A 17,881-nucleotide genomic window follows, 5' to 3' on the forward strand; every position below is an offset into this window, starting at 1 on the left:
ATAGGAAAACTTGATCACAGGTCTGACAGTCAGGCTAGCGTCTTCTTTCAGATACCTTAGCGAAGGCTTCACAAGCATACCAGTGAGATGATTCGCATACACGAAAACACATCTCAGTCACCACACGTAAAGCGACGAGCCCGTTACTTTACAATCCAATTATTTCATAGAACTAGCGCCCGTAAATGACGCTTTCGGCGGATGCTTCCGCAACCTACAAATCCGATTCTTTGAACCTGAGGCCCGCCTCGTGATGATCAACGACATACCAGAGCAATTCTCACACTCAACTAAATCACTGCTCCTTTCGTCACCTAGCCTTCACCCTAGCACGTAATCTATTTCCCAGAAATACCATGAAGATTTTCTACATCGGCGTGAGGAGACCTACATCTTTGCCCTTTGTCGACGGTACATTGATGCCTATCATTAGATCCTCAAAAACGAAAATAAGCCAGCGCATGAGTTAGCAGTCGAGAAAGATCTGAGTAGCTTCTCACGATTCACAAGAGACAAGTACGCCGTCGTTTGGCCTCTAGATGAGACGCCCTAATTGTGTCTCCATTTGCAGCTATGGCCAATTCATGAGCCTTTTCAGCAAGACCGTTGCTGAGCGCACAAAGCCGGGGCAGCGACAAGACGTTGAGGAACAATGTACGTGCATCGCCTAACCCACAAAAACGTCGACCTGGAATAATAACCTTCTTCAGCACACACATTTCATGCCTATGGCCGAACAGAGGGCGTCGCAGGTATTATCATCTCAGATGCCGAGTATCCAGCACTCGTAGCACATCAGCTGCTTTCGAAAGTCGTTGATGAATTTCTCTCCCGCTATCCCCGGAGTGCCTTCTCTATGGCTGAACCACCAAAGCTTGACTTCCGGCCATTGAAAGAGTACATAACGAAATACCAAGATCCGCAACAAGCAGATAGTATACTCAAGATACAGAAAGAGCTGGATGAAACAAAGATCGTATTGCATAAGACTATCGAGTCTGTCCTAGAGCGTGGGGAGAAGATTGATAGTCTGGTGGAAAAGAGCGACGGGTTGAGTTCACAAAGCAAGATGTTCTATAAGTACGTTCTAAATTGGGCCACAGTAGAGCTAAGCGCTAACGAAACTACAGGCAAGCGAAAAAGCAGAATTCATGTTGTACTATAATGTAATAATGGGTCATCTCACGTTTTGGCATAGGATATGATTATGTGACTTAGTACCGACATCCTCTGATGAAGGCATCCGATGCTTACTGCCCAAGGCTCTGCGGCATCCATCCCACCTCATGAGCTCTCCGCAATCTCTATCCCACTCTTTTGTTGACGCCATGACGACAGCACTCTCAGAGTACTGTAACTGATACCCTCGTGCTACCATGGGTTCTTCGGTATACGTCCCTCCGGCGAGAACAAGGTACGGTCACAATTAAGCCGGAGCGTCTCCTTGAGTCTCAGGCTGAGAAGTCTGGGATGGGTGGGTGAAGCTTGACTTAGATGGCCTCACATTCTCAGATCATAGATACCGTGCAGCTATGCCGACACGCCTCTCGCAGGGTATTTGGACGAGCTGGCTTCCTACGACTTCTGTCTTGCCGTACTGTCCTGACTCCCGTGGCTTGGGTTTTGGTATCATCACTTCAGCACCACATGAGCAGCTCTAGCCTCCAAATACTTTTCTGCAACTCCTTGTGGTAGGCTTCGTAACACATCAAAGACCTCTTTATTCACGTATCTCAGCCTGCTTTTTGGATCTGTGTAGTTCGCAGGCAAGCCCGTAATGTCACAGTAATGCTTCTGACTGGCAGGGTGCAGACTTGGTGCGCTCTCAATGTTCGTGTATGTAGCAACGGGTCCGTTCCCAATGGAAGCTTGCTGCGCTTTTAGATTCTTTTCCAGCACCATTGTTGAGAGATTTTGCGCGGTAAAAGAAATACTGGGCTGAAGATTCGGGCCACTAGAGGTTTGAGGAGTCGCAGCTCCAGTATTCAAAGAAGAGGGATTGGGTGTAGTGGCACCACTGTTGTTGTTCGTTGCCAAAGCTGAAGCCTCTTTGCGAGAGGCCTCTGAGACTATTTGCTTGATGTTCTTGTTGCGACGCTGGGAGGGTTTCCAATTGGGATTGCGGAATGATTTTCGCTTTGAGACAAGGTCTAGCTTGTCCAAGAGTAGCTGGTGGGAGTCATCTCCTGCAGGAGTCGTAGGAGCAGGCATTGTATGCTGTGTCCCAGCAAGAATACGAAGCTTCCGTTCAACAAAAAGGAAAAGGGAGATGGCGGGGATGAGGGGAGGCCGCTACCCGACTGAACGCTTGCACGTGATGTTTAATTTTGGTGGGTGAGACACTTTACTTGACTCCCATAGATACACCCACCAGCCTTCATATCTGTCAGGCAAGGCCAATCTGGGTCAAAATGGTATGGCAGAAGGTCCAGGTCACTTTCATGTAGCGTAGCCATCTGACTTTGCGTAGGAGAGCCCTCATGAGCACCAACAAAGTCTCCTGTTGTCGCGTATCATCACGAATGTCGTACGCGTAATGTCATTATTTGGACTACTGGCAGGCTCATAAGGTACAGGAAAAACTCAACGAAGCTGTAATGGTCCTCAATAAGAGCCTGCAAGTATGATAAGCTCTGGTATAATGTTGAGGCATGTGAACCTTCTCTGACAAAGATTCCTCACGGTAGGAAATAAACATACAAAATATGAATGTGGAGCTGGTAGCCCAAATGTTCAAGAATTACAGATCCAATGTTCTATTTCACTTAGAAGGTTTGTGGTTCTAGCAATGATGGATATCATGCATGGCTGATCATCAACGACAACAGCAACGGACAGTCTGAAGGACCCAATATAACCCAAAATCATATATCAAAGATGTTCATTGCATTCCGTAGCTGTCTCTGTGTGTGTTGTAGACCGAATTCTTTTCGTGTTCATCGAAGCCTAGTTATTGCATAGCGTCGTGTGTACGCTGAACCAAAAGGGTTCTTTCAACTTCACGTTCACCAGCCACACGCCAGCATTTCTGAAATTTCGCATTTTATCATAGTTCGCTTCTTCACAGACTAGGCGATCATGCTTCCTCGATAACCCCAGTTGCCTTCGTCGCGCGCCGGCCCTTTCTCCACAATGACCATAACTTATTCTCGTTTCATCCAGCCTGCCGACGGCCCTGATACAGCTGAAGGCAAACGAACTCCTAAGCCCCCACCACGAATATGGCACGCCATAGAGCCTCCGTTCAAAGGAGAGCAGCCCCTCCCTACTAACGCCTACTCACAGAGCTCTCGAAGCGATGCTATAATCATAGACAATGGTAAGCTAAAAGCCTTGAGACGAACGTCCTGCTGGTGATTCTCCGCTGACTCAAGCGCCAGGCTCGTCTGAAGTCCGCGCCGGCTTCTCAAATTCTCCGCGTCCACTCCTTGCCTTCCCCGCCGACGCTGCGCGCTATCGTGACCGCAAGATCAACCGTACTGTCACATACGTTGGTTACAATGCGTACGCAGACGCCACGACTCGAGGGCAGATTAAGAAAGCCTTCGAGCCGGGCACGAGCGTGGTTGGGAACTGGGATGTAATGGAAAGCGTCCTTGATCAGATCTTTGTGGGACTAGGAGTAGACAATGGGGACGCTGCCGGTGTTGGCAGGAGCATTGTGATGACAGAGCCAATCGCGGCATTGGGCTACACGAGGAAGACCATGAATGAGCTTTTATTTGAGTGTTACGGTGCTCCAAGTGTGGCGTATGGGATTGATTCGTTATTTTCTTATAGACAAAACAAGGGATCGAGTGGGCTTCTGATATCGTCTGCTCATTCAGCTACACATGTGGTTCCGGTGGTTGGTGGGAAGCCAATCATGTCGAGCGTCTCCCGGCTCAATTGGGGAGGATATCAAAATGCGGATTATCTAATGAAGTTGCTGAGATTGAAATACCCTCTTTTCCCAGCGCAGATCAAGGATTACCAGGTCGAGCAAATGGCGAGGGACCATTGCTACGTCTCTCAAGATTACCAAAACGAAATGAATAAGTTCCTAGATTGGACAGGCTTAGAGGAGCGCGACCATATCATCCAATACCCATTCACCGAACACATCGTCGTTGAAAAATCTCAGGAAGAACTCGACCGTGTCGCCGAAAAGAAGCGCCTGGGCGGCATACGCCTTCAAGAACAAGCAGCCAAAATGCGCTTCGAGAAGCTCGTCCAGAAAGAGCAAGAACTCGAATATTACAAAGACCTGCAAGTCCGCCTGCAGGGCCAGACCAAGAAGGAAATAAAACGTCTTCTCGATGACGACGAACTAAAGGATGAGTCTCAACTCGACAAGCTAATCAAAGACCTCGAAAAGCGCGTCCGCAAAGCCCGCAACAAGGACCTCGGCGTCAAGGAGCCCGAGGAGGAAGAAACAGCGCAATCCTTCCCACTTCTCGACACTCCCGACGACCAGCTCGACGAAGCAGGCCTGAAACAGAAACGCCACCAGCGCCTCATGAAATCCGGCCTCGAAGCCCGCCAGCGCGCCAAAGCAGAGAAGGAGCAAGAACGCGCCCGGCAAGCGGAGGCGCAGCGACTGGACGAAGAGCGCCGCGAGAACGACATCGAAGGATGGTTGCAATCGCGGCGGGAGGCGCGGTCGGCGCTGTTGCAGCGTATCAAGGACCGGGACCGGTTGGCGAGGGATCAGGGGAATCGGAAATCTTTAGCAAGCCAGATGCGGATGAAGACGCTTGCCTCGCTTGCTTCGGATCAGCCTGGTCGAAAGAGGAGACGTGGGGGCGGCGACGATGATGATTTTGGCGCTAACGATGAGGATTGGGGCGTTTATCGCACCGTGGCGATGGGGGAGCCGGCGAGCGATGAGGAGGAAGAGGATGATCTGGATGGGGACATGAAGAAATTGGAGTCGGAGCTCTTGGAGCATGATCCCCATTTCAGCGAGGCGCAGACGATGGGCGCGCAGAAGGATTGGACGAAGAGCTTGCTGCATGCTTTCTTGAGGGGTCCGAGACCATTTGATGGCGAGAGTATGAGAGAGAAGTATCAGCTCCATTTGAATGTGGAGAGAATTCGGGTGCCGGAGGTGGTGTTCCAGCCCAGTATTGCTGGCGTGGACCAGGCGGGCTTGGTGGATATTGCGGCGGGAGTCGTGGAGAGTGGGATTAGGGATGTCGGGGACAGGGGGAAGGTGTTGAGGGATGTGTTTTTGACGGGGGGAAATACGTTGTTTGAGGGTTTCGAGGAGCGGCTAAAGAGGGATTTGAGGGCCCTGTTGCCGGATGATGCTGTGGTGGGGATGAGGAGGGCGAAGGATCCGTTGCTAGATGCATGGAAAGGCGCGGCTGCTTGGGCGAAGGAGCCGGGTTTCAAGGCTGCGAGTGTGAGTAGAGCTGAGTACGATGAGCGGGGGAGCGAGTATATGAAGGAGCACAACCTGGGAAACATTGGGTGAGTCTGTGTAGGAAAGGTGCCTTCATAATGCCCAAGATGGAGAGCTTCATGTGAGCCCTCGACCGTTGTGAGTGATTATAGCCGTTTGCTATGAATGCTCATTCATGCATGCCGCTAATTGAACTTCACCAAGTAACGCCATATGTTATGGCCCTGTTACACCTCAATTGAAAGCCAGAGGGGGACATAAAGCCATGAACATCTAATCTCAACCTATGCGCCAGAAAATGATAGATCGTTGCTCCACCAACGCCAATGCTAATATCACGACTGCGTACGCTGTGGGAGGCCGTGTGCATGCGACTCCTCCGAGATTCTTGGTCGCTTTGACATATCTGAATCTGGTCGCCTCAAGGCCTCATCTCGCTGTTCATTCAGGGAATGTGCGGCAGAGGCCTGGATATGATCTTCGAGCGCCCGCATTGAAGCCGTTGGAGCCGCTCGTTCTGGTTCTTCCTGAACTCCCGAGCGACTCTCTACTGTACGTGGCACGTTGCTATCAGCTAAAGGTGCGCGACCTGAGTGGAGGTTGATGTGTGGAGGTGGTGGGGGATAGGATCCCTTGTTCTGTAGAAGGTTTCCTTGGAGAGCTATAATGTATTCGCGCAGGGCGTAATTTTCATTTTGAATAGCTTTGTAGGACGTGTTGAGGTTGTCGTACTCTCGGATGCGGGTTTCGAGATCTTTGATGTGGCTTTCTTTTCGTTGGCGGAAGGCTCGCTGTCGCAAACAAATGGTCAGTCGTTGAAATATGAGTAGTCATCTTTTATGTAAGCAGAAAGGTTTCAACACGAGAATCGCAATCTCTGTAACCTCACGATCCATCAAACGCGGACTTTCTCTCCACACGATGCAGGGACGCTCCGTGACTCACCTGGGCTGCCCTATTCTGTGCCGCCCTCTTGCTTGTGGACAACTCCCTTTTACCTCTTCGTTCTGGCCCGTCTCCGTCGCTCACGTCTCCGCTCATGTGTTGACTCATCATATTTGACCCCGCTATCGCAGGGTCGATGTTGTGACTGTGTGGGTTTGAAGCGTGGTTTTCTTGTCGGCGTTGCTGATACTCGGGGAGGTGCTGCGGTTGTACCGAAGCAAGGAGCCGTTCTCGCAAGGCTGGCGGCGAGGTGAGCATGTTTATATGGAATTGGCCGTTGTTCCGAATGTCCAAAAAATATGATTACTTACCCTGCTCAGTGGCATTTTCGCTCTGCTGAGTACTGTTAGCCCAGAGGACGGACTGAATGGGGGGGGCGGTGGCTTACTGGAGCTGCCCGTAATGGTTGAGGCGCCGGAGCCAGTTGTTGCATCTTGGACCGTATAACCGAAGGGATGACTAATGGAAGGAAGTATGTGGTCAGCTTGTTACCTTGGCCGAGCTCGTAGAGAAGCGAGCAAGCAAAGAGGTGGCCGGGAGAAGTCACGAAGTGGCAGGGAGATGGATGTTGACGTACTCCGCAGATACGCGGTGACACCGGTGCGCTGAGGGTACTGCTTTTTCAACCGGGAAAGCTCGACACGGCGGTCGCGAATATCATCTCAGTTGGCTGCGATGGTCAGGGCTCCGAATAGATTGCCCTTGCAGACTAATTAATAAGTTCTTGTTTCCCTCCTTTGCCGTTCAAGCGTGCAACAAAGCATTAGTCAGATCGTACATGATCGGCGAGCATTGGTGCTTGTCCGACGCTAGCTCTATTTCGGTCTACTCTCGTGCATTTGGTGCTTTCGTCTCACCGTCATCGACCAGCCAGTAACTCCGTCTTTTCCTACTAAGGCGTTCTAATTGCGAAGGACTGCGCTTTGATTTGTCAATGTGTCCGCCTGCACTCGTGAAACAACACGTGACTCCAGCTTTGGTGTGGTGTGGTGAACACCTGTCGGTATTTTCGTGTGTGACGATGAGCTTGTAGACGCCAGCAAAAGACTGCAATCCTGTACTCAAGAGTCAAGATGCCTACAATGTGGCTTACAGACCTCCAAAGTATGTCATTGATCGTCACTTTGAGCACCACGTCTTCTCAGACTACGATCTACGCAAGTGCAATACTAACAATGCTTGGTTCTCAGAAATAGGGGTGGCCTTCTGCTCAGGCGGTAGGTGCGGTGACCTCAATATGACTAGTCACAAGTGGATTGTCTGATGCTTGAATCAGGTGGATTCTTCCTTATTGGGGGAGTGGTCATGTTCTTCGATAGAGCGATGTTTGTACATTTCATCCGCTGCGCAATGTTCGATACTAAACGTACCATAGGCTTGCTATGGGAAATGTAAACATCATTTACTCGCTTCCTCCCTCGTTCCAAATCTAATCGGCCAAAAGATTCTTTTCCTCATCGGTTTGGCCTTGATTATTGGATTTCAAAAGACAGTCGCATTCTTCGCCCGAAAACAGAAGATAAAAGGCACTATAGCCTTCGCCGTGGGTATCGCCCTGATACTCTTGAGATGGCCCCTCATAGGCTTTGTGGTGGAGCTGTATGGATTATTTGTTCTCTTTGGTGACTTCCTCGCGACAATCGCAAGTTTCGCAGGAAATGTGCCGGTGGTAGGGCCGTATTTGCAAAAGGTCCTATACCAGATTAGTGGAGCGAGGAGGAATGCAGACATGCCAGTGTAAGAGTAAGAGCATATTAGACTGGCGTCGGACCATCTAGGCGGCCTAAAGGCCACACACGATCTCAGAGCGAACAGTCGAGGCAGAAGAGAATGCAGTCCTCTGGGACGCCTTCTATCCAAGAAACACCATTGAGTCGCCGCAGCTAACATCAACTTAAACACAAATGCGGCTGGACGACATTGCCTATACGAGGTTTGTCCCTGGTGGAAAGATGCAGTAAATTACACCATCATAATGCCAACGAGCTTTCGAGAGACTTCTCTTTAAAAAATATGTACTTCTAGTAGCCAACACCGATCAGGTAGTCGCCCAGCTGCTCGACTGTTTTTGCTGTTGCGCCAGGCTGGGCGGTCTCGCCATAGTGAGCAATGAGAATCGCTTGCTTCGTGAGGCAAATACATATTCCTTCTTTGCCCTGCATCACGAAATCAGCACGAGCATGTTTACCCCCCGCCTGAGTGTGATCGTACCTTCTTCCCGTACAAACTCCGCTCATCCGCTCGCAGTGTGACGTATTTCTCCCCAGCAACCTTGAAGCCTGATCCAAAGATCTTCTTCGGCTCGGTTGTATCGGCGTAATGAGCGACGACGGCCTTTATTTCGTCTGGAGAGACCTGGCAGCGGTCGGTCAGAAGAGCGCCACAAGGACGATAAGGCCCAAAGGATTGCGTACATTGAAAGCTGCTGAGGCTGCCCAGACGCTCGTGCCCTCCTTGTTGAATATAGCGGCTTTGTCGACGTTACCAGATCCAACGAGGCTTTGTAGCCAATTCAGCAATCGTGCTTGGGCTGAAGGTTGATGACATACCTTGTGTCGATGTATGCTGTAGGAGGATGTTAGCACACCGAAGAGGGGTGGGTATTGGAGAGGCTTGACCGACCTTGCCACGACATCTTCTGTAATGATAAGGACTCAAGGGAACTTCAGTTTGCACAGTATGACGCAGCACTGTGCAAACAAGTCGAGTTGGGGATCGTGGGCGGGATGCCAAAAACTTAGTTTCTGAAGCTATTGACGTGCAGGTGGGGCAACTACGGGGAGGTTAGAGGAACTTCCCTCCGCAATGGCAAGTATTATCGTTGATATTGTCATTGATTCAACAGTCCTGCTATTCAAGGCCCATTATTCTTATTATTGTATCCCACAGTGTGAGAGGACAACGCGCCAAGCAGCTTCTGTTCATCTTCGAATGCTATGCATCTGTGCATAAGAAGTAAAACAAGATCGAGTATCACAATAAGCAACGACAACAACATTAGTGATGGAAAGCGCTTCGCTTGCAGCAACGATTCGCCCACTCTGCACGAGATCTAGAATAGCTAGGGATGAATTCCCAGCTGTGGATTCCAACAGAGCTCATCATCTTGTGGTTATTTTCAGCATGTGGACGTTGCATTATTATTGTGACTCGGAGTGTTTCCGACAGATAACTATCCAGACTCGAGTGCAGGCATACACTACTAGTACTGACAGCCATAGGCATGGAATAAGAGAAGTGACTAGTTCTAAGGGTGGTCCTGTGCAATCCTGATGGTGTTTGAGCTTGCGATCAGCCAATCTCAGCCCCCTGGTCTCAAGCGTTTCAGCTGTTGTCTTGCCGGCTGCCACAGATTCAACTCTCCATTCAGCGCATGAGCTCATTCGCAACGACGAGCCATCACTGATCAGAAGACGCCAGCACCTCTCCCGCCCGTCCTTCACTCTTGGAGTCTTGACTCTTGGGTGCTTGAGGCCTTGGTGCTTATCTCAGAAAAGAGCAAGGGCCCCGCCGCTTCATTATTATTATTATATTCACCGCCAACAGTGCTAAGTCATGGCGGCAAGTAATTGACGCAGCCTTCTCCATTCTTTTATTCTATTCTCCATTCTTTTAATCATGTGCGATTCGCCATGAAACTCGTCCCGCTCTCGTCTGCCGCTCTTTCTTCCTACTTTCTCTCATTCTAGCAAGCTGCTGCGCACTTGCTCTTCCTTCTCACCTTCACCTTTTTGCAATTTTCTTGCAAATTGCTCTCTTTCTCTGGGCCTGGTGCTGGGAGGGAGATATCAAAATACGGGCAGGCCTAGGCCGCTCATCCGTGTGCAGCAGATGGTCATGTCAGCCCATCGTCCCATAACCAGATCGAGGTCAAAGAAATTGAGGATGAATGGTGGAGATAATGGAGCCCTGGATCCTGCATACGTGCCTCCCCCGCTCAACGTTCGCAAGGCGAACGCTTTGGTGAATCCATCGAAACAGCTTTTGGATGTTGCCGCCATTGGGCTGGCGGTCGGAAGTCCCAAGGATAGCCCTCTGCCTCCACTGCCAAAAGAAACCCCACACCCAAATCAATTCGATTTTCAATTCCCGTCACCTATCAAGATCAAGGGACCAACTAATAACGACGTCGTACAAGATTCTACCAAGCACAACAAATCGAGAAGTCACCGCTGGAAGACGTTTGGTGGCCTTTTCAGCAAAAACCATGCGCCCACTCGAAGTGAAGAACGTCCCGCTCATGGCACCGTTCAAAAAATGCGCGCCGAGGAGTATCACAATAACCCATCTCAAGGGACGCAGTCTGGTCGGAAGCGTGCAGGATCCGACAAGGAGAAGGTCATGGAGCAAAATAATCTCATAGCTAACGGCGCGGTGACGCAAAAGAAAAGCCTGATTAGGAGAGCAAGCTCAAAGCGAAAGGCTGTCAGGAGGAGGAACCCGAACGACGTAGCCAGAGCAGATCGAAATCGATCTAATAGAACTTCGGCTGTTTATGGCATCGGCAATAATCCATCTATTACTCGGCATGCCCACGTGGCGAAGGCACTAGGAGATTACTCGCTCCTTCAAGTGGAGATTCCGAGTGTACAGCTAGAAAGATATAGCGTCATGTTTGGGAATCTTTTGCAGGGAACTCCAAATGGTTCGAGGACCTCTTTGGCCAAGTCTATACCAAAGAAGTTGGAAGGCTCCGGGGTAGCTACGAAGCCTTTGGAAGCGGTATGTTCCTCACTTGTCTCTGTGAAATCACCTTCTGATGTGATCTTTAGCCACCCAGCCTCGAAGAGCTGCCGAACCCCCATCGACGAGACGGTTCGGGTTCATCCACGTCATCAAAAACCCCCTCTTTCTCGCTCTTTCCCTCGACCCAGACTTCAGGCAGAGGATCTTCGCCTGCTCGAAGTATTGTGAATAAGCCTCTGCCTAAGCCCAGTCCGCTGAGCCGCTCCGTCACTGCACCGGAGGGCAACGTATGTCTCCCTCCTCGTCCGCCATTCAAGCCAGCCATGAGCGAAGATACAGCCCCTGTGCTCCTCCCAGCCCCCGGTAAAGAGAATATTCCTGTCTCAAAATGGAGCACCAGCCATAGTCGCGAAAACAGTCAGAACTCCCTGCGTGGCCGTCAGAACAGTGTCGACCCTTCGAATCGCCCATACGGTCATGTCGCTAGGCAAAGTCTTGATAATTCTCACCGCCCTCCAACGTCTCATTACCGAAAATCAAGTGCGGATCGACCGCTACCAGAGCCTGATAATCGTCAACATCGAGGGGCTCTCTTGAATGGATACGATCCTCTTTCCGCAAATCCGACTACCATGACAACTTCCGCAAAACCGTCCTCAAATGACCAAGAAGGTCGGGATGGCCATTCTAAAAATGCCTTTATGCACCGCGCTTTTCCAACAAGGAAATCGAGTCTCAAACGCCCAAAGGCGAGGGAACGTTCGAATACACGGGAGGAAGGTACTTCCACCCCCCAAGAGCATTTGGGGGAGCACAACCGACAGCACTTACCTCCTCCGCTAGTCGTAGATGGAGGGTTCGTGCTTCCCGACAGCGAATCCGATAGCAAGGCCCTGGAGACGGGCAACGCGGCTGAAGTCAGCATTGCGCGGCAGATTTCGATATCGAGGCGGCAGAAGCAGTTGCTTGTGCCTGTAGTGGCGAAGACGGCCAGGCAGCCGTTGCAACCGCACGTAGTGGATGGCACGGAAGGGAGGCGGAGCGAGTTGGTGATGTTCGAGGATGCTTGAAGGGTGATATCTAACGGCAGGACCATGTTCATGACACTTCACTTCTTGATTCGGACTGTATATATTGAGCGATTTAGATAGAGGTTACGCTAGAAGACACCATCTGGTAGAATTCCTTCTGCCTTTTACCACAGGAGCTCCGTGTGAACCAATGCGTCCTCCGCCCTCCTCGCCACCGAAATGACCCTCATATGCCACCCCCTCACGAACCTCCTCGCCTCCTCAGTTCCCGCAAACGTCAATATCCACCTCCTCGTCCTCGCCTGCCTGCCCACTTCCCCATCCCCCTCTCCTTCCTCCTCCCCATCCTTCATCCCACGCTCACCCTCCTCCGACACCGGTGAATTCAACGGATCCTCCCTCTCCTTAAACTCCTCCACCTTAACCTCCCAATACAATCCCCTATCTCTCCCATCCGAATTCATCATCTCCCCCACCATCTGCGTACTCGGCTGCCTGGTGCCCTCAACCCAAAACATGACCGCCCTCCCACTCCGATCTTCCTTCCTCGGTCCCGCGCGCGTGATGGGCGCGTAGCCCAAATCCTGCACCACGTTGCGAAGGGTACCGCTATAGGGACCGCGGCGGAGCTGGATGTGCGGGGTTTGAGAGGGGGGAAGAGCGCGTAGGAGCTTAGGGCTTCGTATTCCCGTTCTGTGGCTGAGAGATTTGATTCTTTCTGCTGCGCTTGTTGAGGACTGGGGTTGCTGGGGTCTTTGAGGCCGGGGTTGTTGGGGTCGGAGGACCTGGGGGGTTCCTTCTGCCATGTCCGGCCTGGGTGATAGAGGAAGGGCGACTCGATGCTCGTGGGCGTGTAGATCTGGCTGAGGCGGTGGAGACGCTCGATGTGGTCTTTATAGATGAGAGCGTGGGTGTCGCGGGGGAAGAGGAGGAAGTAAGTTGGCAGTTGGGCGAGGGTGCGGGGGTTGCGTGCTGGGATCACTTTGAGAATCTCGCCAGGCCCATTCCAGTCTTTAATGTGCTGCCCTTTGGGGGCGACGCGCCGGAAGTCGGCTTCCGTAAGGGATTTGCTGGCTGCAGAGATGGTAAGAATGGTGATGTTCTGGGGGGTGAGAGGGTCTTTGTCGTAGCTGTAGCGGTTTATGGGTACTTGGTCGGTGATGGTGGGGTCTTCGATATCGGGTTTGAAGGGAGCGAGACGGGGAATTGGCGCCTCTTTCTCTGGCTGCACATAGGGATCGTCATGGCTTTTCGCAGCTTCTTCTGGAAATAGCTCTTCATACAAAGAAAGCGCTGGCTGCTTTCCTTGTCTAGGGTTTCGCGGTCGCGCAGATCCGTGTACCGATCCGTGGGCCCCTTTCAAGGATTGAAGGCGACGGCTCCATGATAGACGAGCATTGATGAGTGCCAATCGAGATAAGGGAAGTCTCGATATCAGCATGAGCTTATGCAGTCTCAATGCGATCGTAGACCCTCATTTTGGATGCATGAGAGATAATGTTGTGACTCGTGAGGAAAAAGCGCTAATGGACGGGGGGATGGGCAAACGTAATCCCGGTCTCTATGAAATTGTGGCCATACGCAACAGTGCAATCCATTTCTTCAGGTCAAGTATATTCATCTAAGTCTTTTCTGCAGATATCTCTCACAGACTCGGAGTATAAATCTGCCTGTCATTCAAGATTAAATATGTATTTTATGTCCCCACGAACGGAAAAGTCAGCTGAATATAGCGCATTCTACCATATCTCCAGCTACATAGGGTTTGCGCCTACGTGCATCACTTGACACTGATGAAGCAAGTCTCAATCCATGAAACTGAGTGTTTTGTAGAGTCACATATATAATATGCCATTATCTTGATCTAAAGTTTGACTATATGACTATTTGCTGCAATGGCTGAATTGACAGTCAGGCCTCTTCCACCAGGCAGCAACGTCTCAAAGACTATATTCAATGTTTATGTGGCACCTGAGAATCTGATTAAACACGACTTACGTGAAGGTTCTACCTGCACTTTGCAGTCACAAAAAGGAACACTTGGGCCAGTCATCGTGGATAGATCACCCGACAAGGCCCTTAAGTCTGCTGTTATTCAATTGACGCAGCCGCTTCAGAGACTATATCGTCTAAAGCTCGGCGACAAAGTTACCTTGAAGCATACTGGCGATGAATTTCCAGTGGCCCGGACTGTTACAATCATTGAGACTGAAGGTAGTGGAGATGGCTGTTCCGGTCTGCCGATCGGCAATCAAGATGTATCAATGTGGAGCCAAGTCTTGTCAAAGGTGCTGTGTAGAGCAGAAATGGTCGTCCCTGGCATGAGGTTTGATGAAGTTGACATTGCAGGAGAAAAAAGGTCATTCAGTCTGGAGACAGTGAACGGTACGTCTGAATTTCAGGTCTGGACAGCGATGGCGCCTCTCGAGGTATCCGTGATTGAGCTAGGAAAAGGGATATTCGGGAAGGAAGAGACTCTCTTGAAGATTGAAAGGGACAGCGTTGGCGGTCTTGATGAGCAACTGGATCAGCTTGACATTGCCCTGTCAGAGTTCTGCATGGAGTCTGCTGAACTAGCTGATGGGGAGCCCCAAACAGAGCCTGGCATCCTAATCTTCGGTTTACCTGGTACAGGGAAAAGCTTTCTCATGGAGAAAATATCGCAAGCTGGATTTAAAAGCGTATTCCATATCGATAGGAAAGCTTTAAGGCAGCACCGTTCGTATCAGTCTGCGGCTAACTTTGTCCAAGGATCTTTTGTTCACGCTGCCCGTGATCAGCCAAGTTGCATTCTCATTGAAGACCTTGATAGCGAGCTGTACAAGAATGAGAACGGCCGTTCATTTATATCCCATATTGAACGAGAGTTCGACAGACTGAAGGATACGCGAATAGTCGTTGTAGCGTCTTGTCGCTCTCCTGCAAATATCGACGAGGAGTTGAGAAAACCTTCTTTCTTTTGGAGAGAAATCGAGCTTACCGTACCTAATATCAATGCTCGCGCCCAAATCTTGAAAATCATCAGCGGCTTCCCCAAGAATGCTCCCAATGCAAAGCTCGACTTCGTTGCGGGCCGCACACATGGATACGTGGGTGGCGATCTTGCCGAGCTACATCATGCTGCCGGGAAGGAAGCTAAGAAACGTATCAAGGCGGCCAATACGGAAGACGAAAAACACGACTCTGCCAATTTCGAGACGGTTTGGGAGCGCGTCGAGGCAGATTACGAGGTAGCTCTTCGGCGTATTCGCCCTTCGGCAATGAGGGAGGTGGTAATCGAGACACCACATGTAAGTTGGAACGATGTTGCTGGGCAGGACCAAGTCAAAAACTACTTAAAAGCAGCAGTAGTCTGGCCTTACAAGGTAAATCATACCAGGACCCGACAAATGCTGGCTCTAATGAAGAATAGTACCCTGAGCAGATGGAACGTCGGGGAATTGAGCATGCAACTGGCCTTCTCCTGTATGGCCCACCAGGCTGCTCAAAGACTATGATCGCTAGAGCTGTGGCTACAGAATCAGGACTCAATTTTATGGCTGTCAAGGGAGCTGAGCTCCTCAATATGTATGTCGGCGAGTCTGAGCGAGCAATACGAGAGATCTTTGCAAAGGCCCGAGCTGTCAGTCCCAGTATACTCTTCTTTGATGAGATAGACGCGATAGGAGCTTCACGGGCAGAAAACCAGCAGCATAGCGGAGTCCATACCGTAACAACGCTGTTGACTGAATTAGACGGCCTGGAAAAGAGCAAAAGCATCTTCGTTCTAGCCGCTACCAACCGGCCGGAGGTGCTTGATCCTGCACTGACACGCCCAGGAAGACTCAATTCGATGCTCTATGTCGGGCCACCAGACGAGCTTGCGCGGCTGGCCATTCTAAGAAAGAGCTGCCAAAGGTTAAGCCTTGCCGAGACTGTGGATCTTGCTGCCATTGCAAGCATGACTGACCGACGTTCGGGGGCAGAATTAGTCGAGATATGTCAAAGAGCGGCACGTTTAGAATTTCAAGACTGGATTCAAACCCGTGAGGATCAAGGCGTTCACCAGAATCACCTTCTCCAAGCACTAGAAGAGGTGCCAAGTTGCATCTCTGCAGAAATGGAAAATGTATACGAGGTATTTGCAGGGAGCAGGGTGGAGAAGAAGGCCGGAAGCTGGCGCAATAAGGAGATGTAGTAGAATTTAATAATGCCAACTAGAAAAAAAAACACTCCCTCTTCTAAGGTTCCTGCTTCTTGCATCTGCATTGCACAACTATTATACATTTTGCTGGCTGCTCAAAGGGAGACTGATTCAGGGGCTTCGCCAAGTATCAGCTACTTTATTTCCGACGGAGATAGTGCTAGCGGCTCTTACCATCGAATTCAATTTGGCGTCCTATTCATCCATGAGTTTGTACGCCTTGTCATCTTTCACGTATGGCTTCCATTTCCCCACATTCTCCTGAAAGGGGCCGCCCTCGCCATCGAGGCGATGGCTCAGCATTTGCAAAAGATCCTTTCCCGTCGCCATCACGCTCTCAGCAGCGCCGAACAATCTCCCCTCGCGTACACTCCCAGTCAAGGTCGCGCAGCCGGACTAGGTCACAGCGAGGAGACAGGCGCAACGGCAACGGATACAAAAGTAAAAGTAGGAGTCGTACTAGGAGTCAAAGCGGAGGTAATGAGCGAAAGCCTCGAGGCAGGAGCTATACACGCAGCTCGAGCCGATCGCCCGTGCCCAGCAGCTCTAAGGTCAGCCTCAAATAACGCCGAATCTGATGGGAGAATGCTAACAAGCAGTAGATCGTAGTAGAAAAACTCACAAGGAATGTGAACGAGACCCATCTCCGCGAAATCTTTGGTGCATATGGCGCAATCAAGGACCTCGATCTGCCCATGAACAGACAATGTACGCTCAAACTTATGCACATCTTGGACTGAGTCTATAAGCTGATTGAGTCATAGTCAACACCAACCGTGGTACTGCCTATATCATCTACACCACTACATCAAATGCCGAATCTGCCATAGCACACATGCATGAAGCTCAGTTGGACGGCGCTGTTATATCAGTCAGCGTTGTATTACCACGTCGCAAGTTTTCCCAGTCTCCACCACTGGCAAGATCACCACCCCCGCCTCGCCGTCCGCCTCCGAGCTACGATCGTGGGCCTCCTCCGAGAGACTTTGGCAGAGGACCACGTCCGCCTGCTTACGGCCCACACAACGGACAAGGTGGAAGATATAGATCACCTTACAGATCTCCAGAGCCACCGAGACGAAGGACACCGCCTCGCTATGGCGGAGGTCGTGGGGGCTGGGACAGAGACAGAGACAGAGACGCGAACAATTATCGACGTCGCTCATATTCTAGATCCCTCAGCCGGAAATCGAGGTCAAGGTCCTTTTCGAGCAGGTCACGAAGTCGTTCCCCAGCGCGAAGAGGCTATGGCAATTATAGGCGGAGAACCCCTAGCCCACCAAGGAGGAGGGCAAGAAGGAGTCCTAGTTATTCAAGCTACAGCAGCTACAGCAGGAGCAGGAGCCGAAGCAGGAGAGGATACAGGAGATAAGCTAGCGCCACCTTGTGCATTAGACAGTAGGCAAAGCAGGTCGGGATCAGGCTCGAAGACCGGTGTGAGAATTTGCCTGAGATTTTACGAGCCAGATGCCTTTGCATAGCGAGCAGGTTAGATCCTGCAGCGCAATTTGCTCTCAAAAGTATCCTTTCTAAAGACATATTCAGGCAAAAAGAGACTACCGCAAACTCAGCACATAGCGAGCATCAATCAATAACCCTAGTTTGCGCCAAGGAGTAAGACAATTCGCCTGCGATCATAGATCATCACAT

The 17,881-nt window shown here is 50.7% G+C and overlaps 9 protein-coding genes across 9 annotated transcripts; 5 read left to right on the forward strand and 4 right to left on the reverse strand.

The window, feature by feature from the left end:
- Positions 1-356: 356 nt before the first annotated feature.
- Positions 357-1,170, forward strand: KY384_005533 (uncharacterized protein; the record flags this gene model as incomplete). The annotated part of the gene is made up of 5 exons (XM_044814033.1): positions 357-377; positions 434-516; positions 572-654; positions 711-1,080; positions 1,131-1,170. The coding sequence occupies 5 exons, from the start codon at positions 357-359 to the stop codon at positions 1,168-1,170; spliced, it is 597 nt and encodes a 198-aa protein (XP_044669334.1).
- A 462-nt stretch (positions 1,171-1,632) lies between these two features.
- Positions 1,633-2,211, reverse strand: KY384_005534 (uncharacterized protein; the record flags this gene model as incomplete). Its single annotated transcript, XM_044814034.1, has 1 exon — positions 1,633-2,211. The coding sequence occupies one exon, from the start codon at positions 2,209-2,211 to the stop codon at positions 1,633-1,635; it is 579 nt and encodes a 192-aa protein (XP_044669335.1).
- A 921-nt stretch (positions 2,212-3,132) lies between these two features.
- Positions 3,133-5,458, forward strand: KY384_005535 (uncharacterized protein; the record flags this gene model as incomplete). Its single annotated transcript, XM_044814035.1, has 2 exons — positions 3,133-3,319; positions 3,381-5,458. 2 exons carry the CDS (start codon positions 3,133-3,135, stop codon positions 5,456-5,458), a joined length of 2,265 nt encoding a protein of 754 aa, XP_044669336.1.
- Positions 5,459-5,721: 263 nt separating this feature from the next.
- KY384_005536 (uncharacterized protein) lies at positions 5,722-6,764 on the reverse strand (the record flags this gene model as incomplete). Its single annotated transcript, XM_044814036.1, has 4 exons — positions 5,722-6,177; positions 6,332-6,570; positions 6,643-6,664; positions 6,720-6,764. The coding sequence occupies 4 exons, from the start codon at positions 6,762-6,764 to the stop codon at positions 5,722-5,724; spliced, it is 762 nt and encodes a 253-aa protein (XP_044669337.1).
- A 1,588-nt stretch (positions 6,765-8,352) lies between these two features.
- KY384_005537 (uncharacterized protein) lies at positions 8,353-8,966 on the reverse strand (the record flags this gene model as incomplete). The annotated part of the gene is made up of 5 exons (XM_044814037.1): positions 8,353-8,487; positions 8,543-8,686; positions 8,746-8,830; positions 8,881-8,896; positions 8,954-8,966. 5 exons carry the CDS (start codon positions 8,964-8,966, stop codon positions 8,353-8,355), a joined length of 393 nt encoding a protein of 130 aa, XP_044669338.1.
- A 1,202-nt stretch (positions 8,967-10,168) lies between these two features.
- On the forward strand, positions 10,169-12,087 carry KY384_005538 (uncharacterized protein; the record flags this gene model as incomplete). The annotated part of the gene is made up of 2 exons (XM_044814038.1): positions 10,169-11,053; positions 11,104-12,087. 2 exons carry the CDS (start codon positions 10,169-10,171, stop codon positions 12,085-12,087), a joined length of 1,869 nt encoding a protein of 622 aa, XP_044669339.1.
- Positions 12,088-12,212: 125 nt separating this feature from the next.
- Positions 12,213-13,489, reverse strand: KY384_005539 (uncharacterized protein; the record flags this gene model as incomplete). Its single annotated transcript, XM_044814039.1, has 2 exons — positions 12,213-12,632; positions 12,656-13,489. The coding sequence occupies 2 exons, from the start codon at positions 13,487-13,489 to the stop codon at positions 12,213-12,215; spliced, it is 1,254 nt and encodes a 417-aa protein (XP_044669340.1).
- Positions 13,490-13,943: 454 nt separating this feature from the next.
- On the forward strand, positions 13,944-16,225 carry KY384_005540 (uncharacterized protein; the record flags this gene model as incomplete). The annotated part of the gene is made up of 2 exons (XM_044814040.1): positions 13,944-15,413; positions 15,461-16,225. 2 exons carry the CDS (start codon positions 13,944-13,946, stop codon positions 16,223-16,225), a joined length of 2,235 nt encoding a protein of 744 aa, XP_044669341.1.
- An 845-nt stretch (positions 16,226-17,070) lies between these two features.
- On the forward strand, positions 17,071-17,712 carry KY384_005541 (uncharacterized protein; the record flags this gene model as incomplete). Its single annotated transcript, XM_044814041.1, has 1 exon — positions 17,071-17,712. One exon carries the CDS (start codon positions 17,071-17,073, stop codon positions 17,710-17,712), a length of 642 nt encoding a protein of 213 aa, XP_044669342.1.
- Between the last annotated feature and the right edge of the window lie 169 nt (positions 17,713-17,881).

Source organism: Bacidia gigantensis (assembly GCF_019456465.1).
Source record: "Bacidia gigantensis strain McMullin 20006 chromosome Unknown contig_245, whole genome shotgun sequence".
In the NCBI taxonomy this organism is placed as follows: domain Eukaryota; kingdom Fungi; phylum Ascomycota; class Lecanoromycetes; order Lecanorales; family Ramalinaceae; genus Bacidia; species Bacidia gigantensis.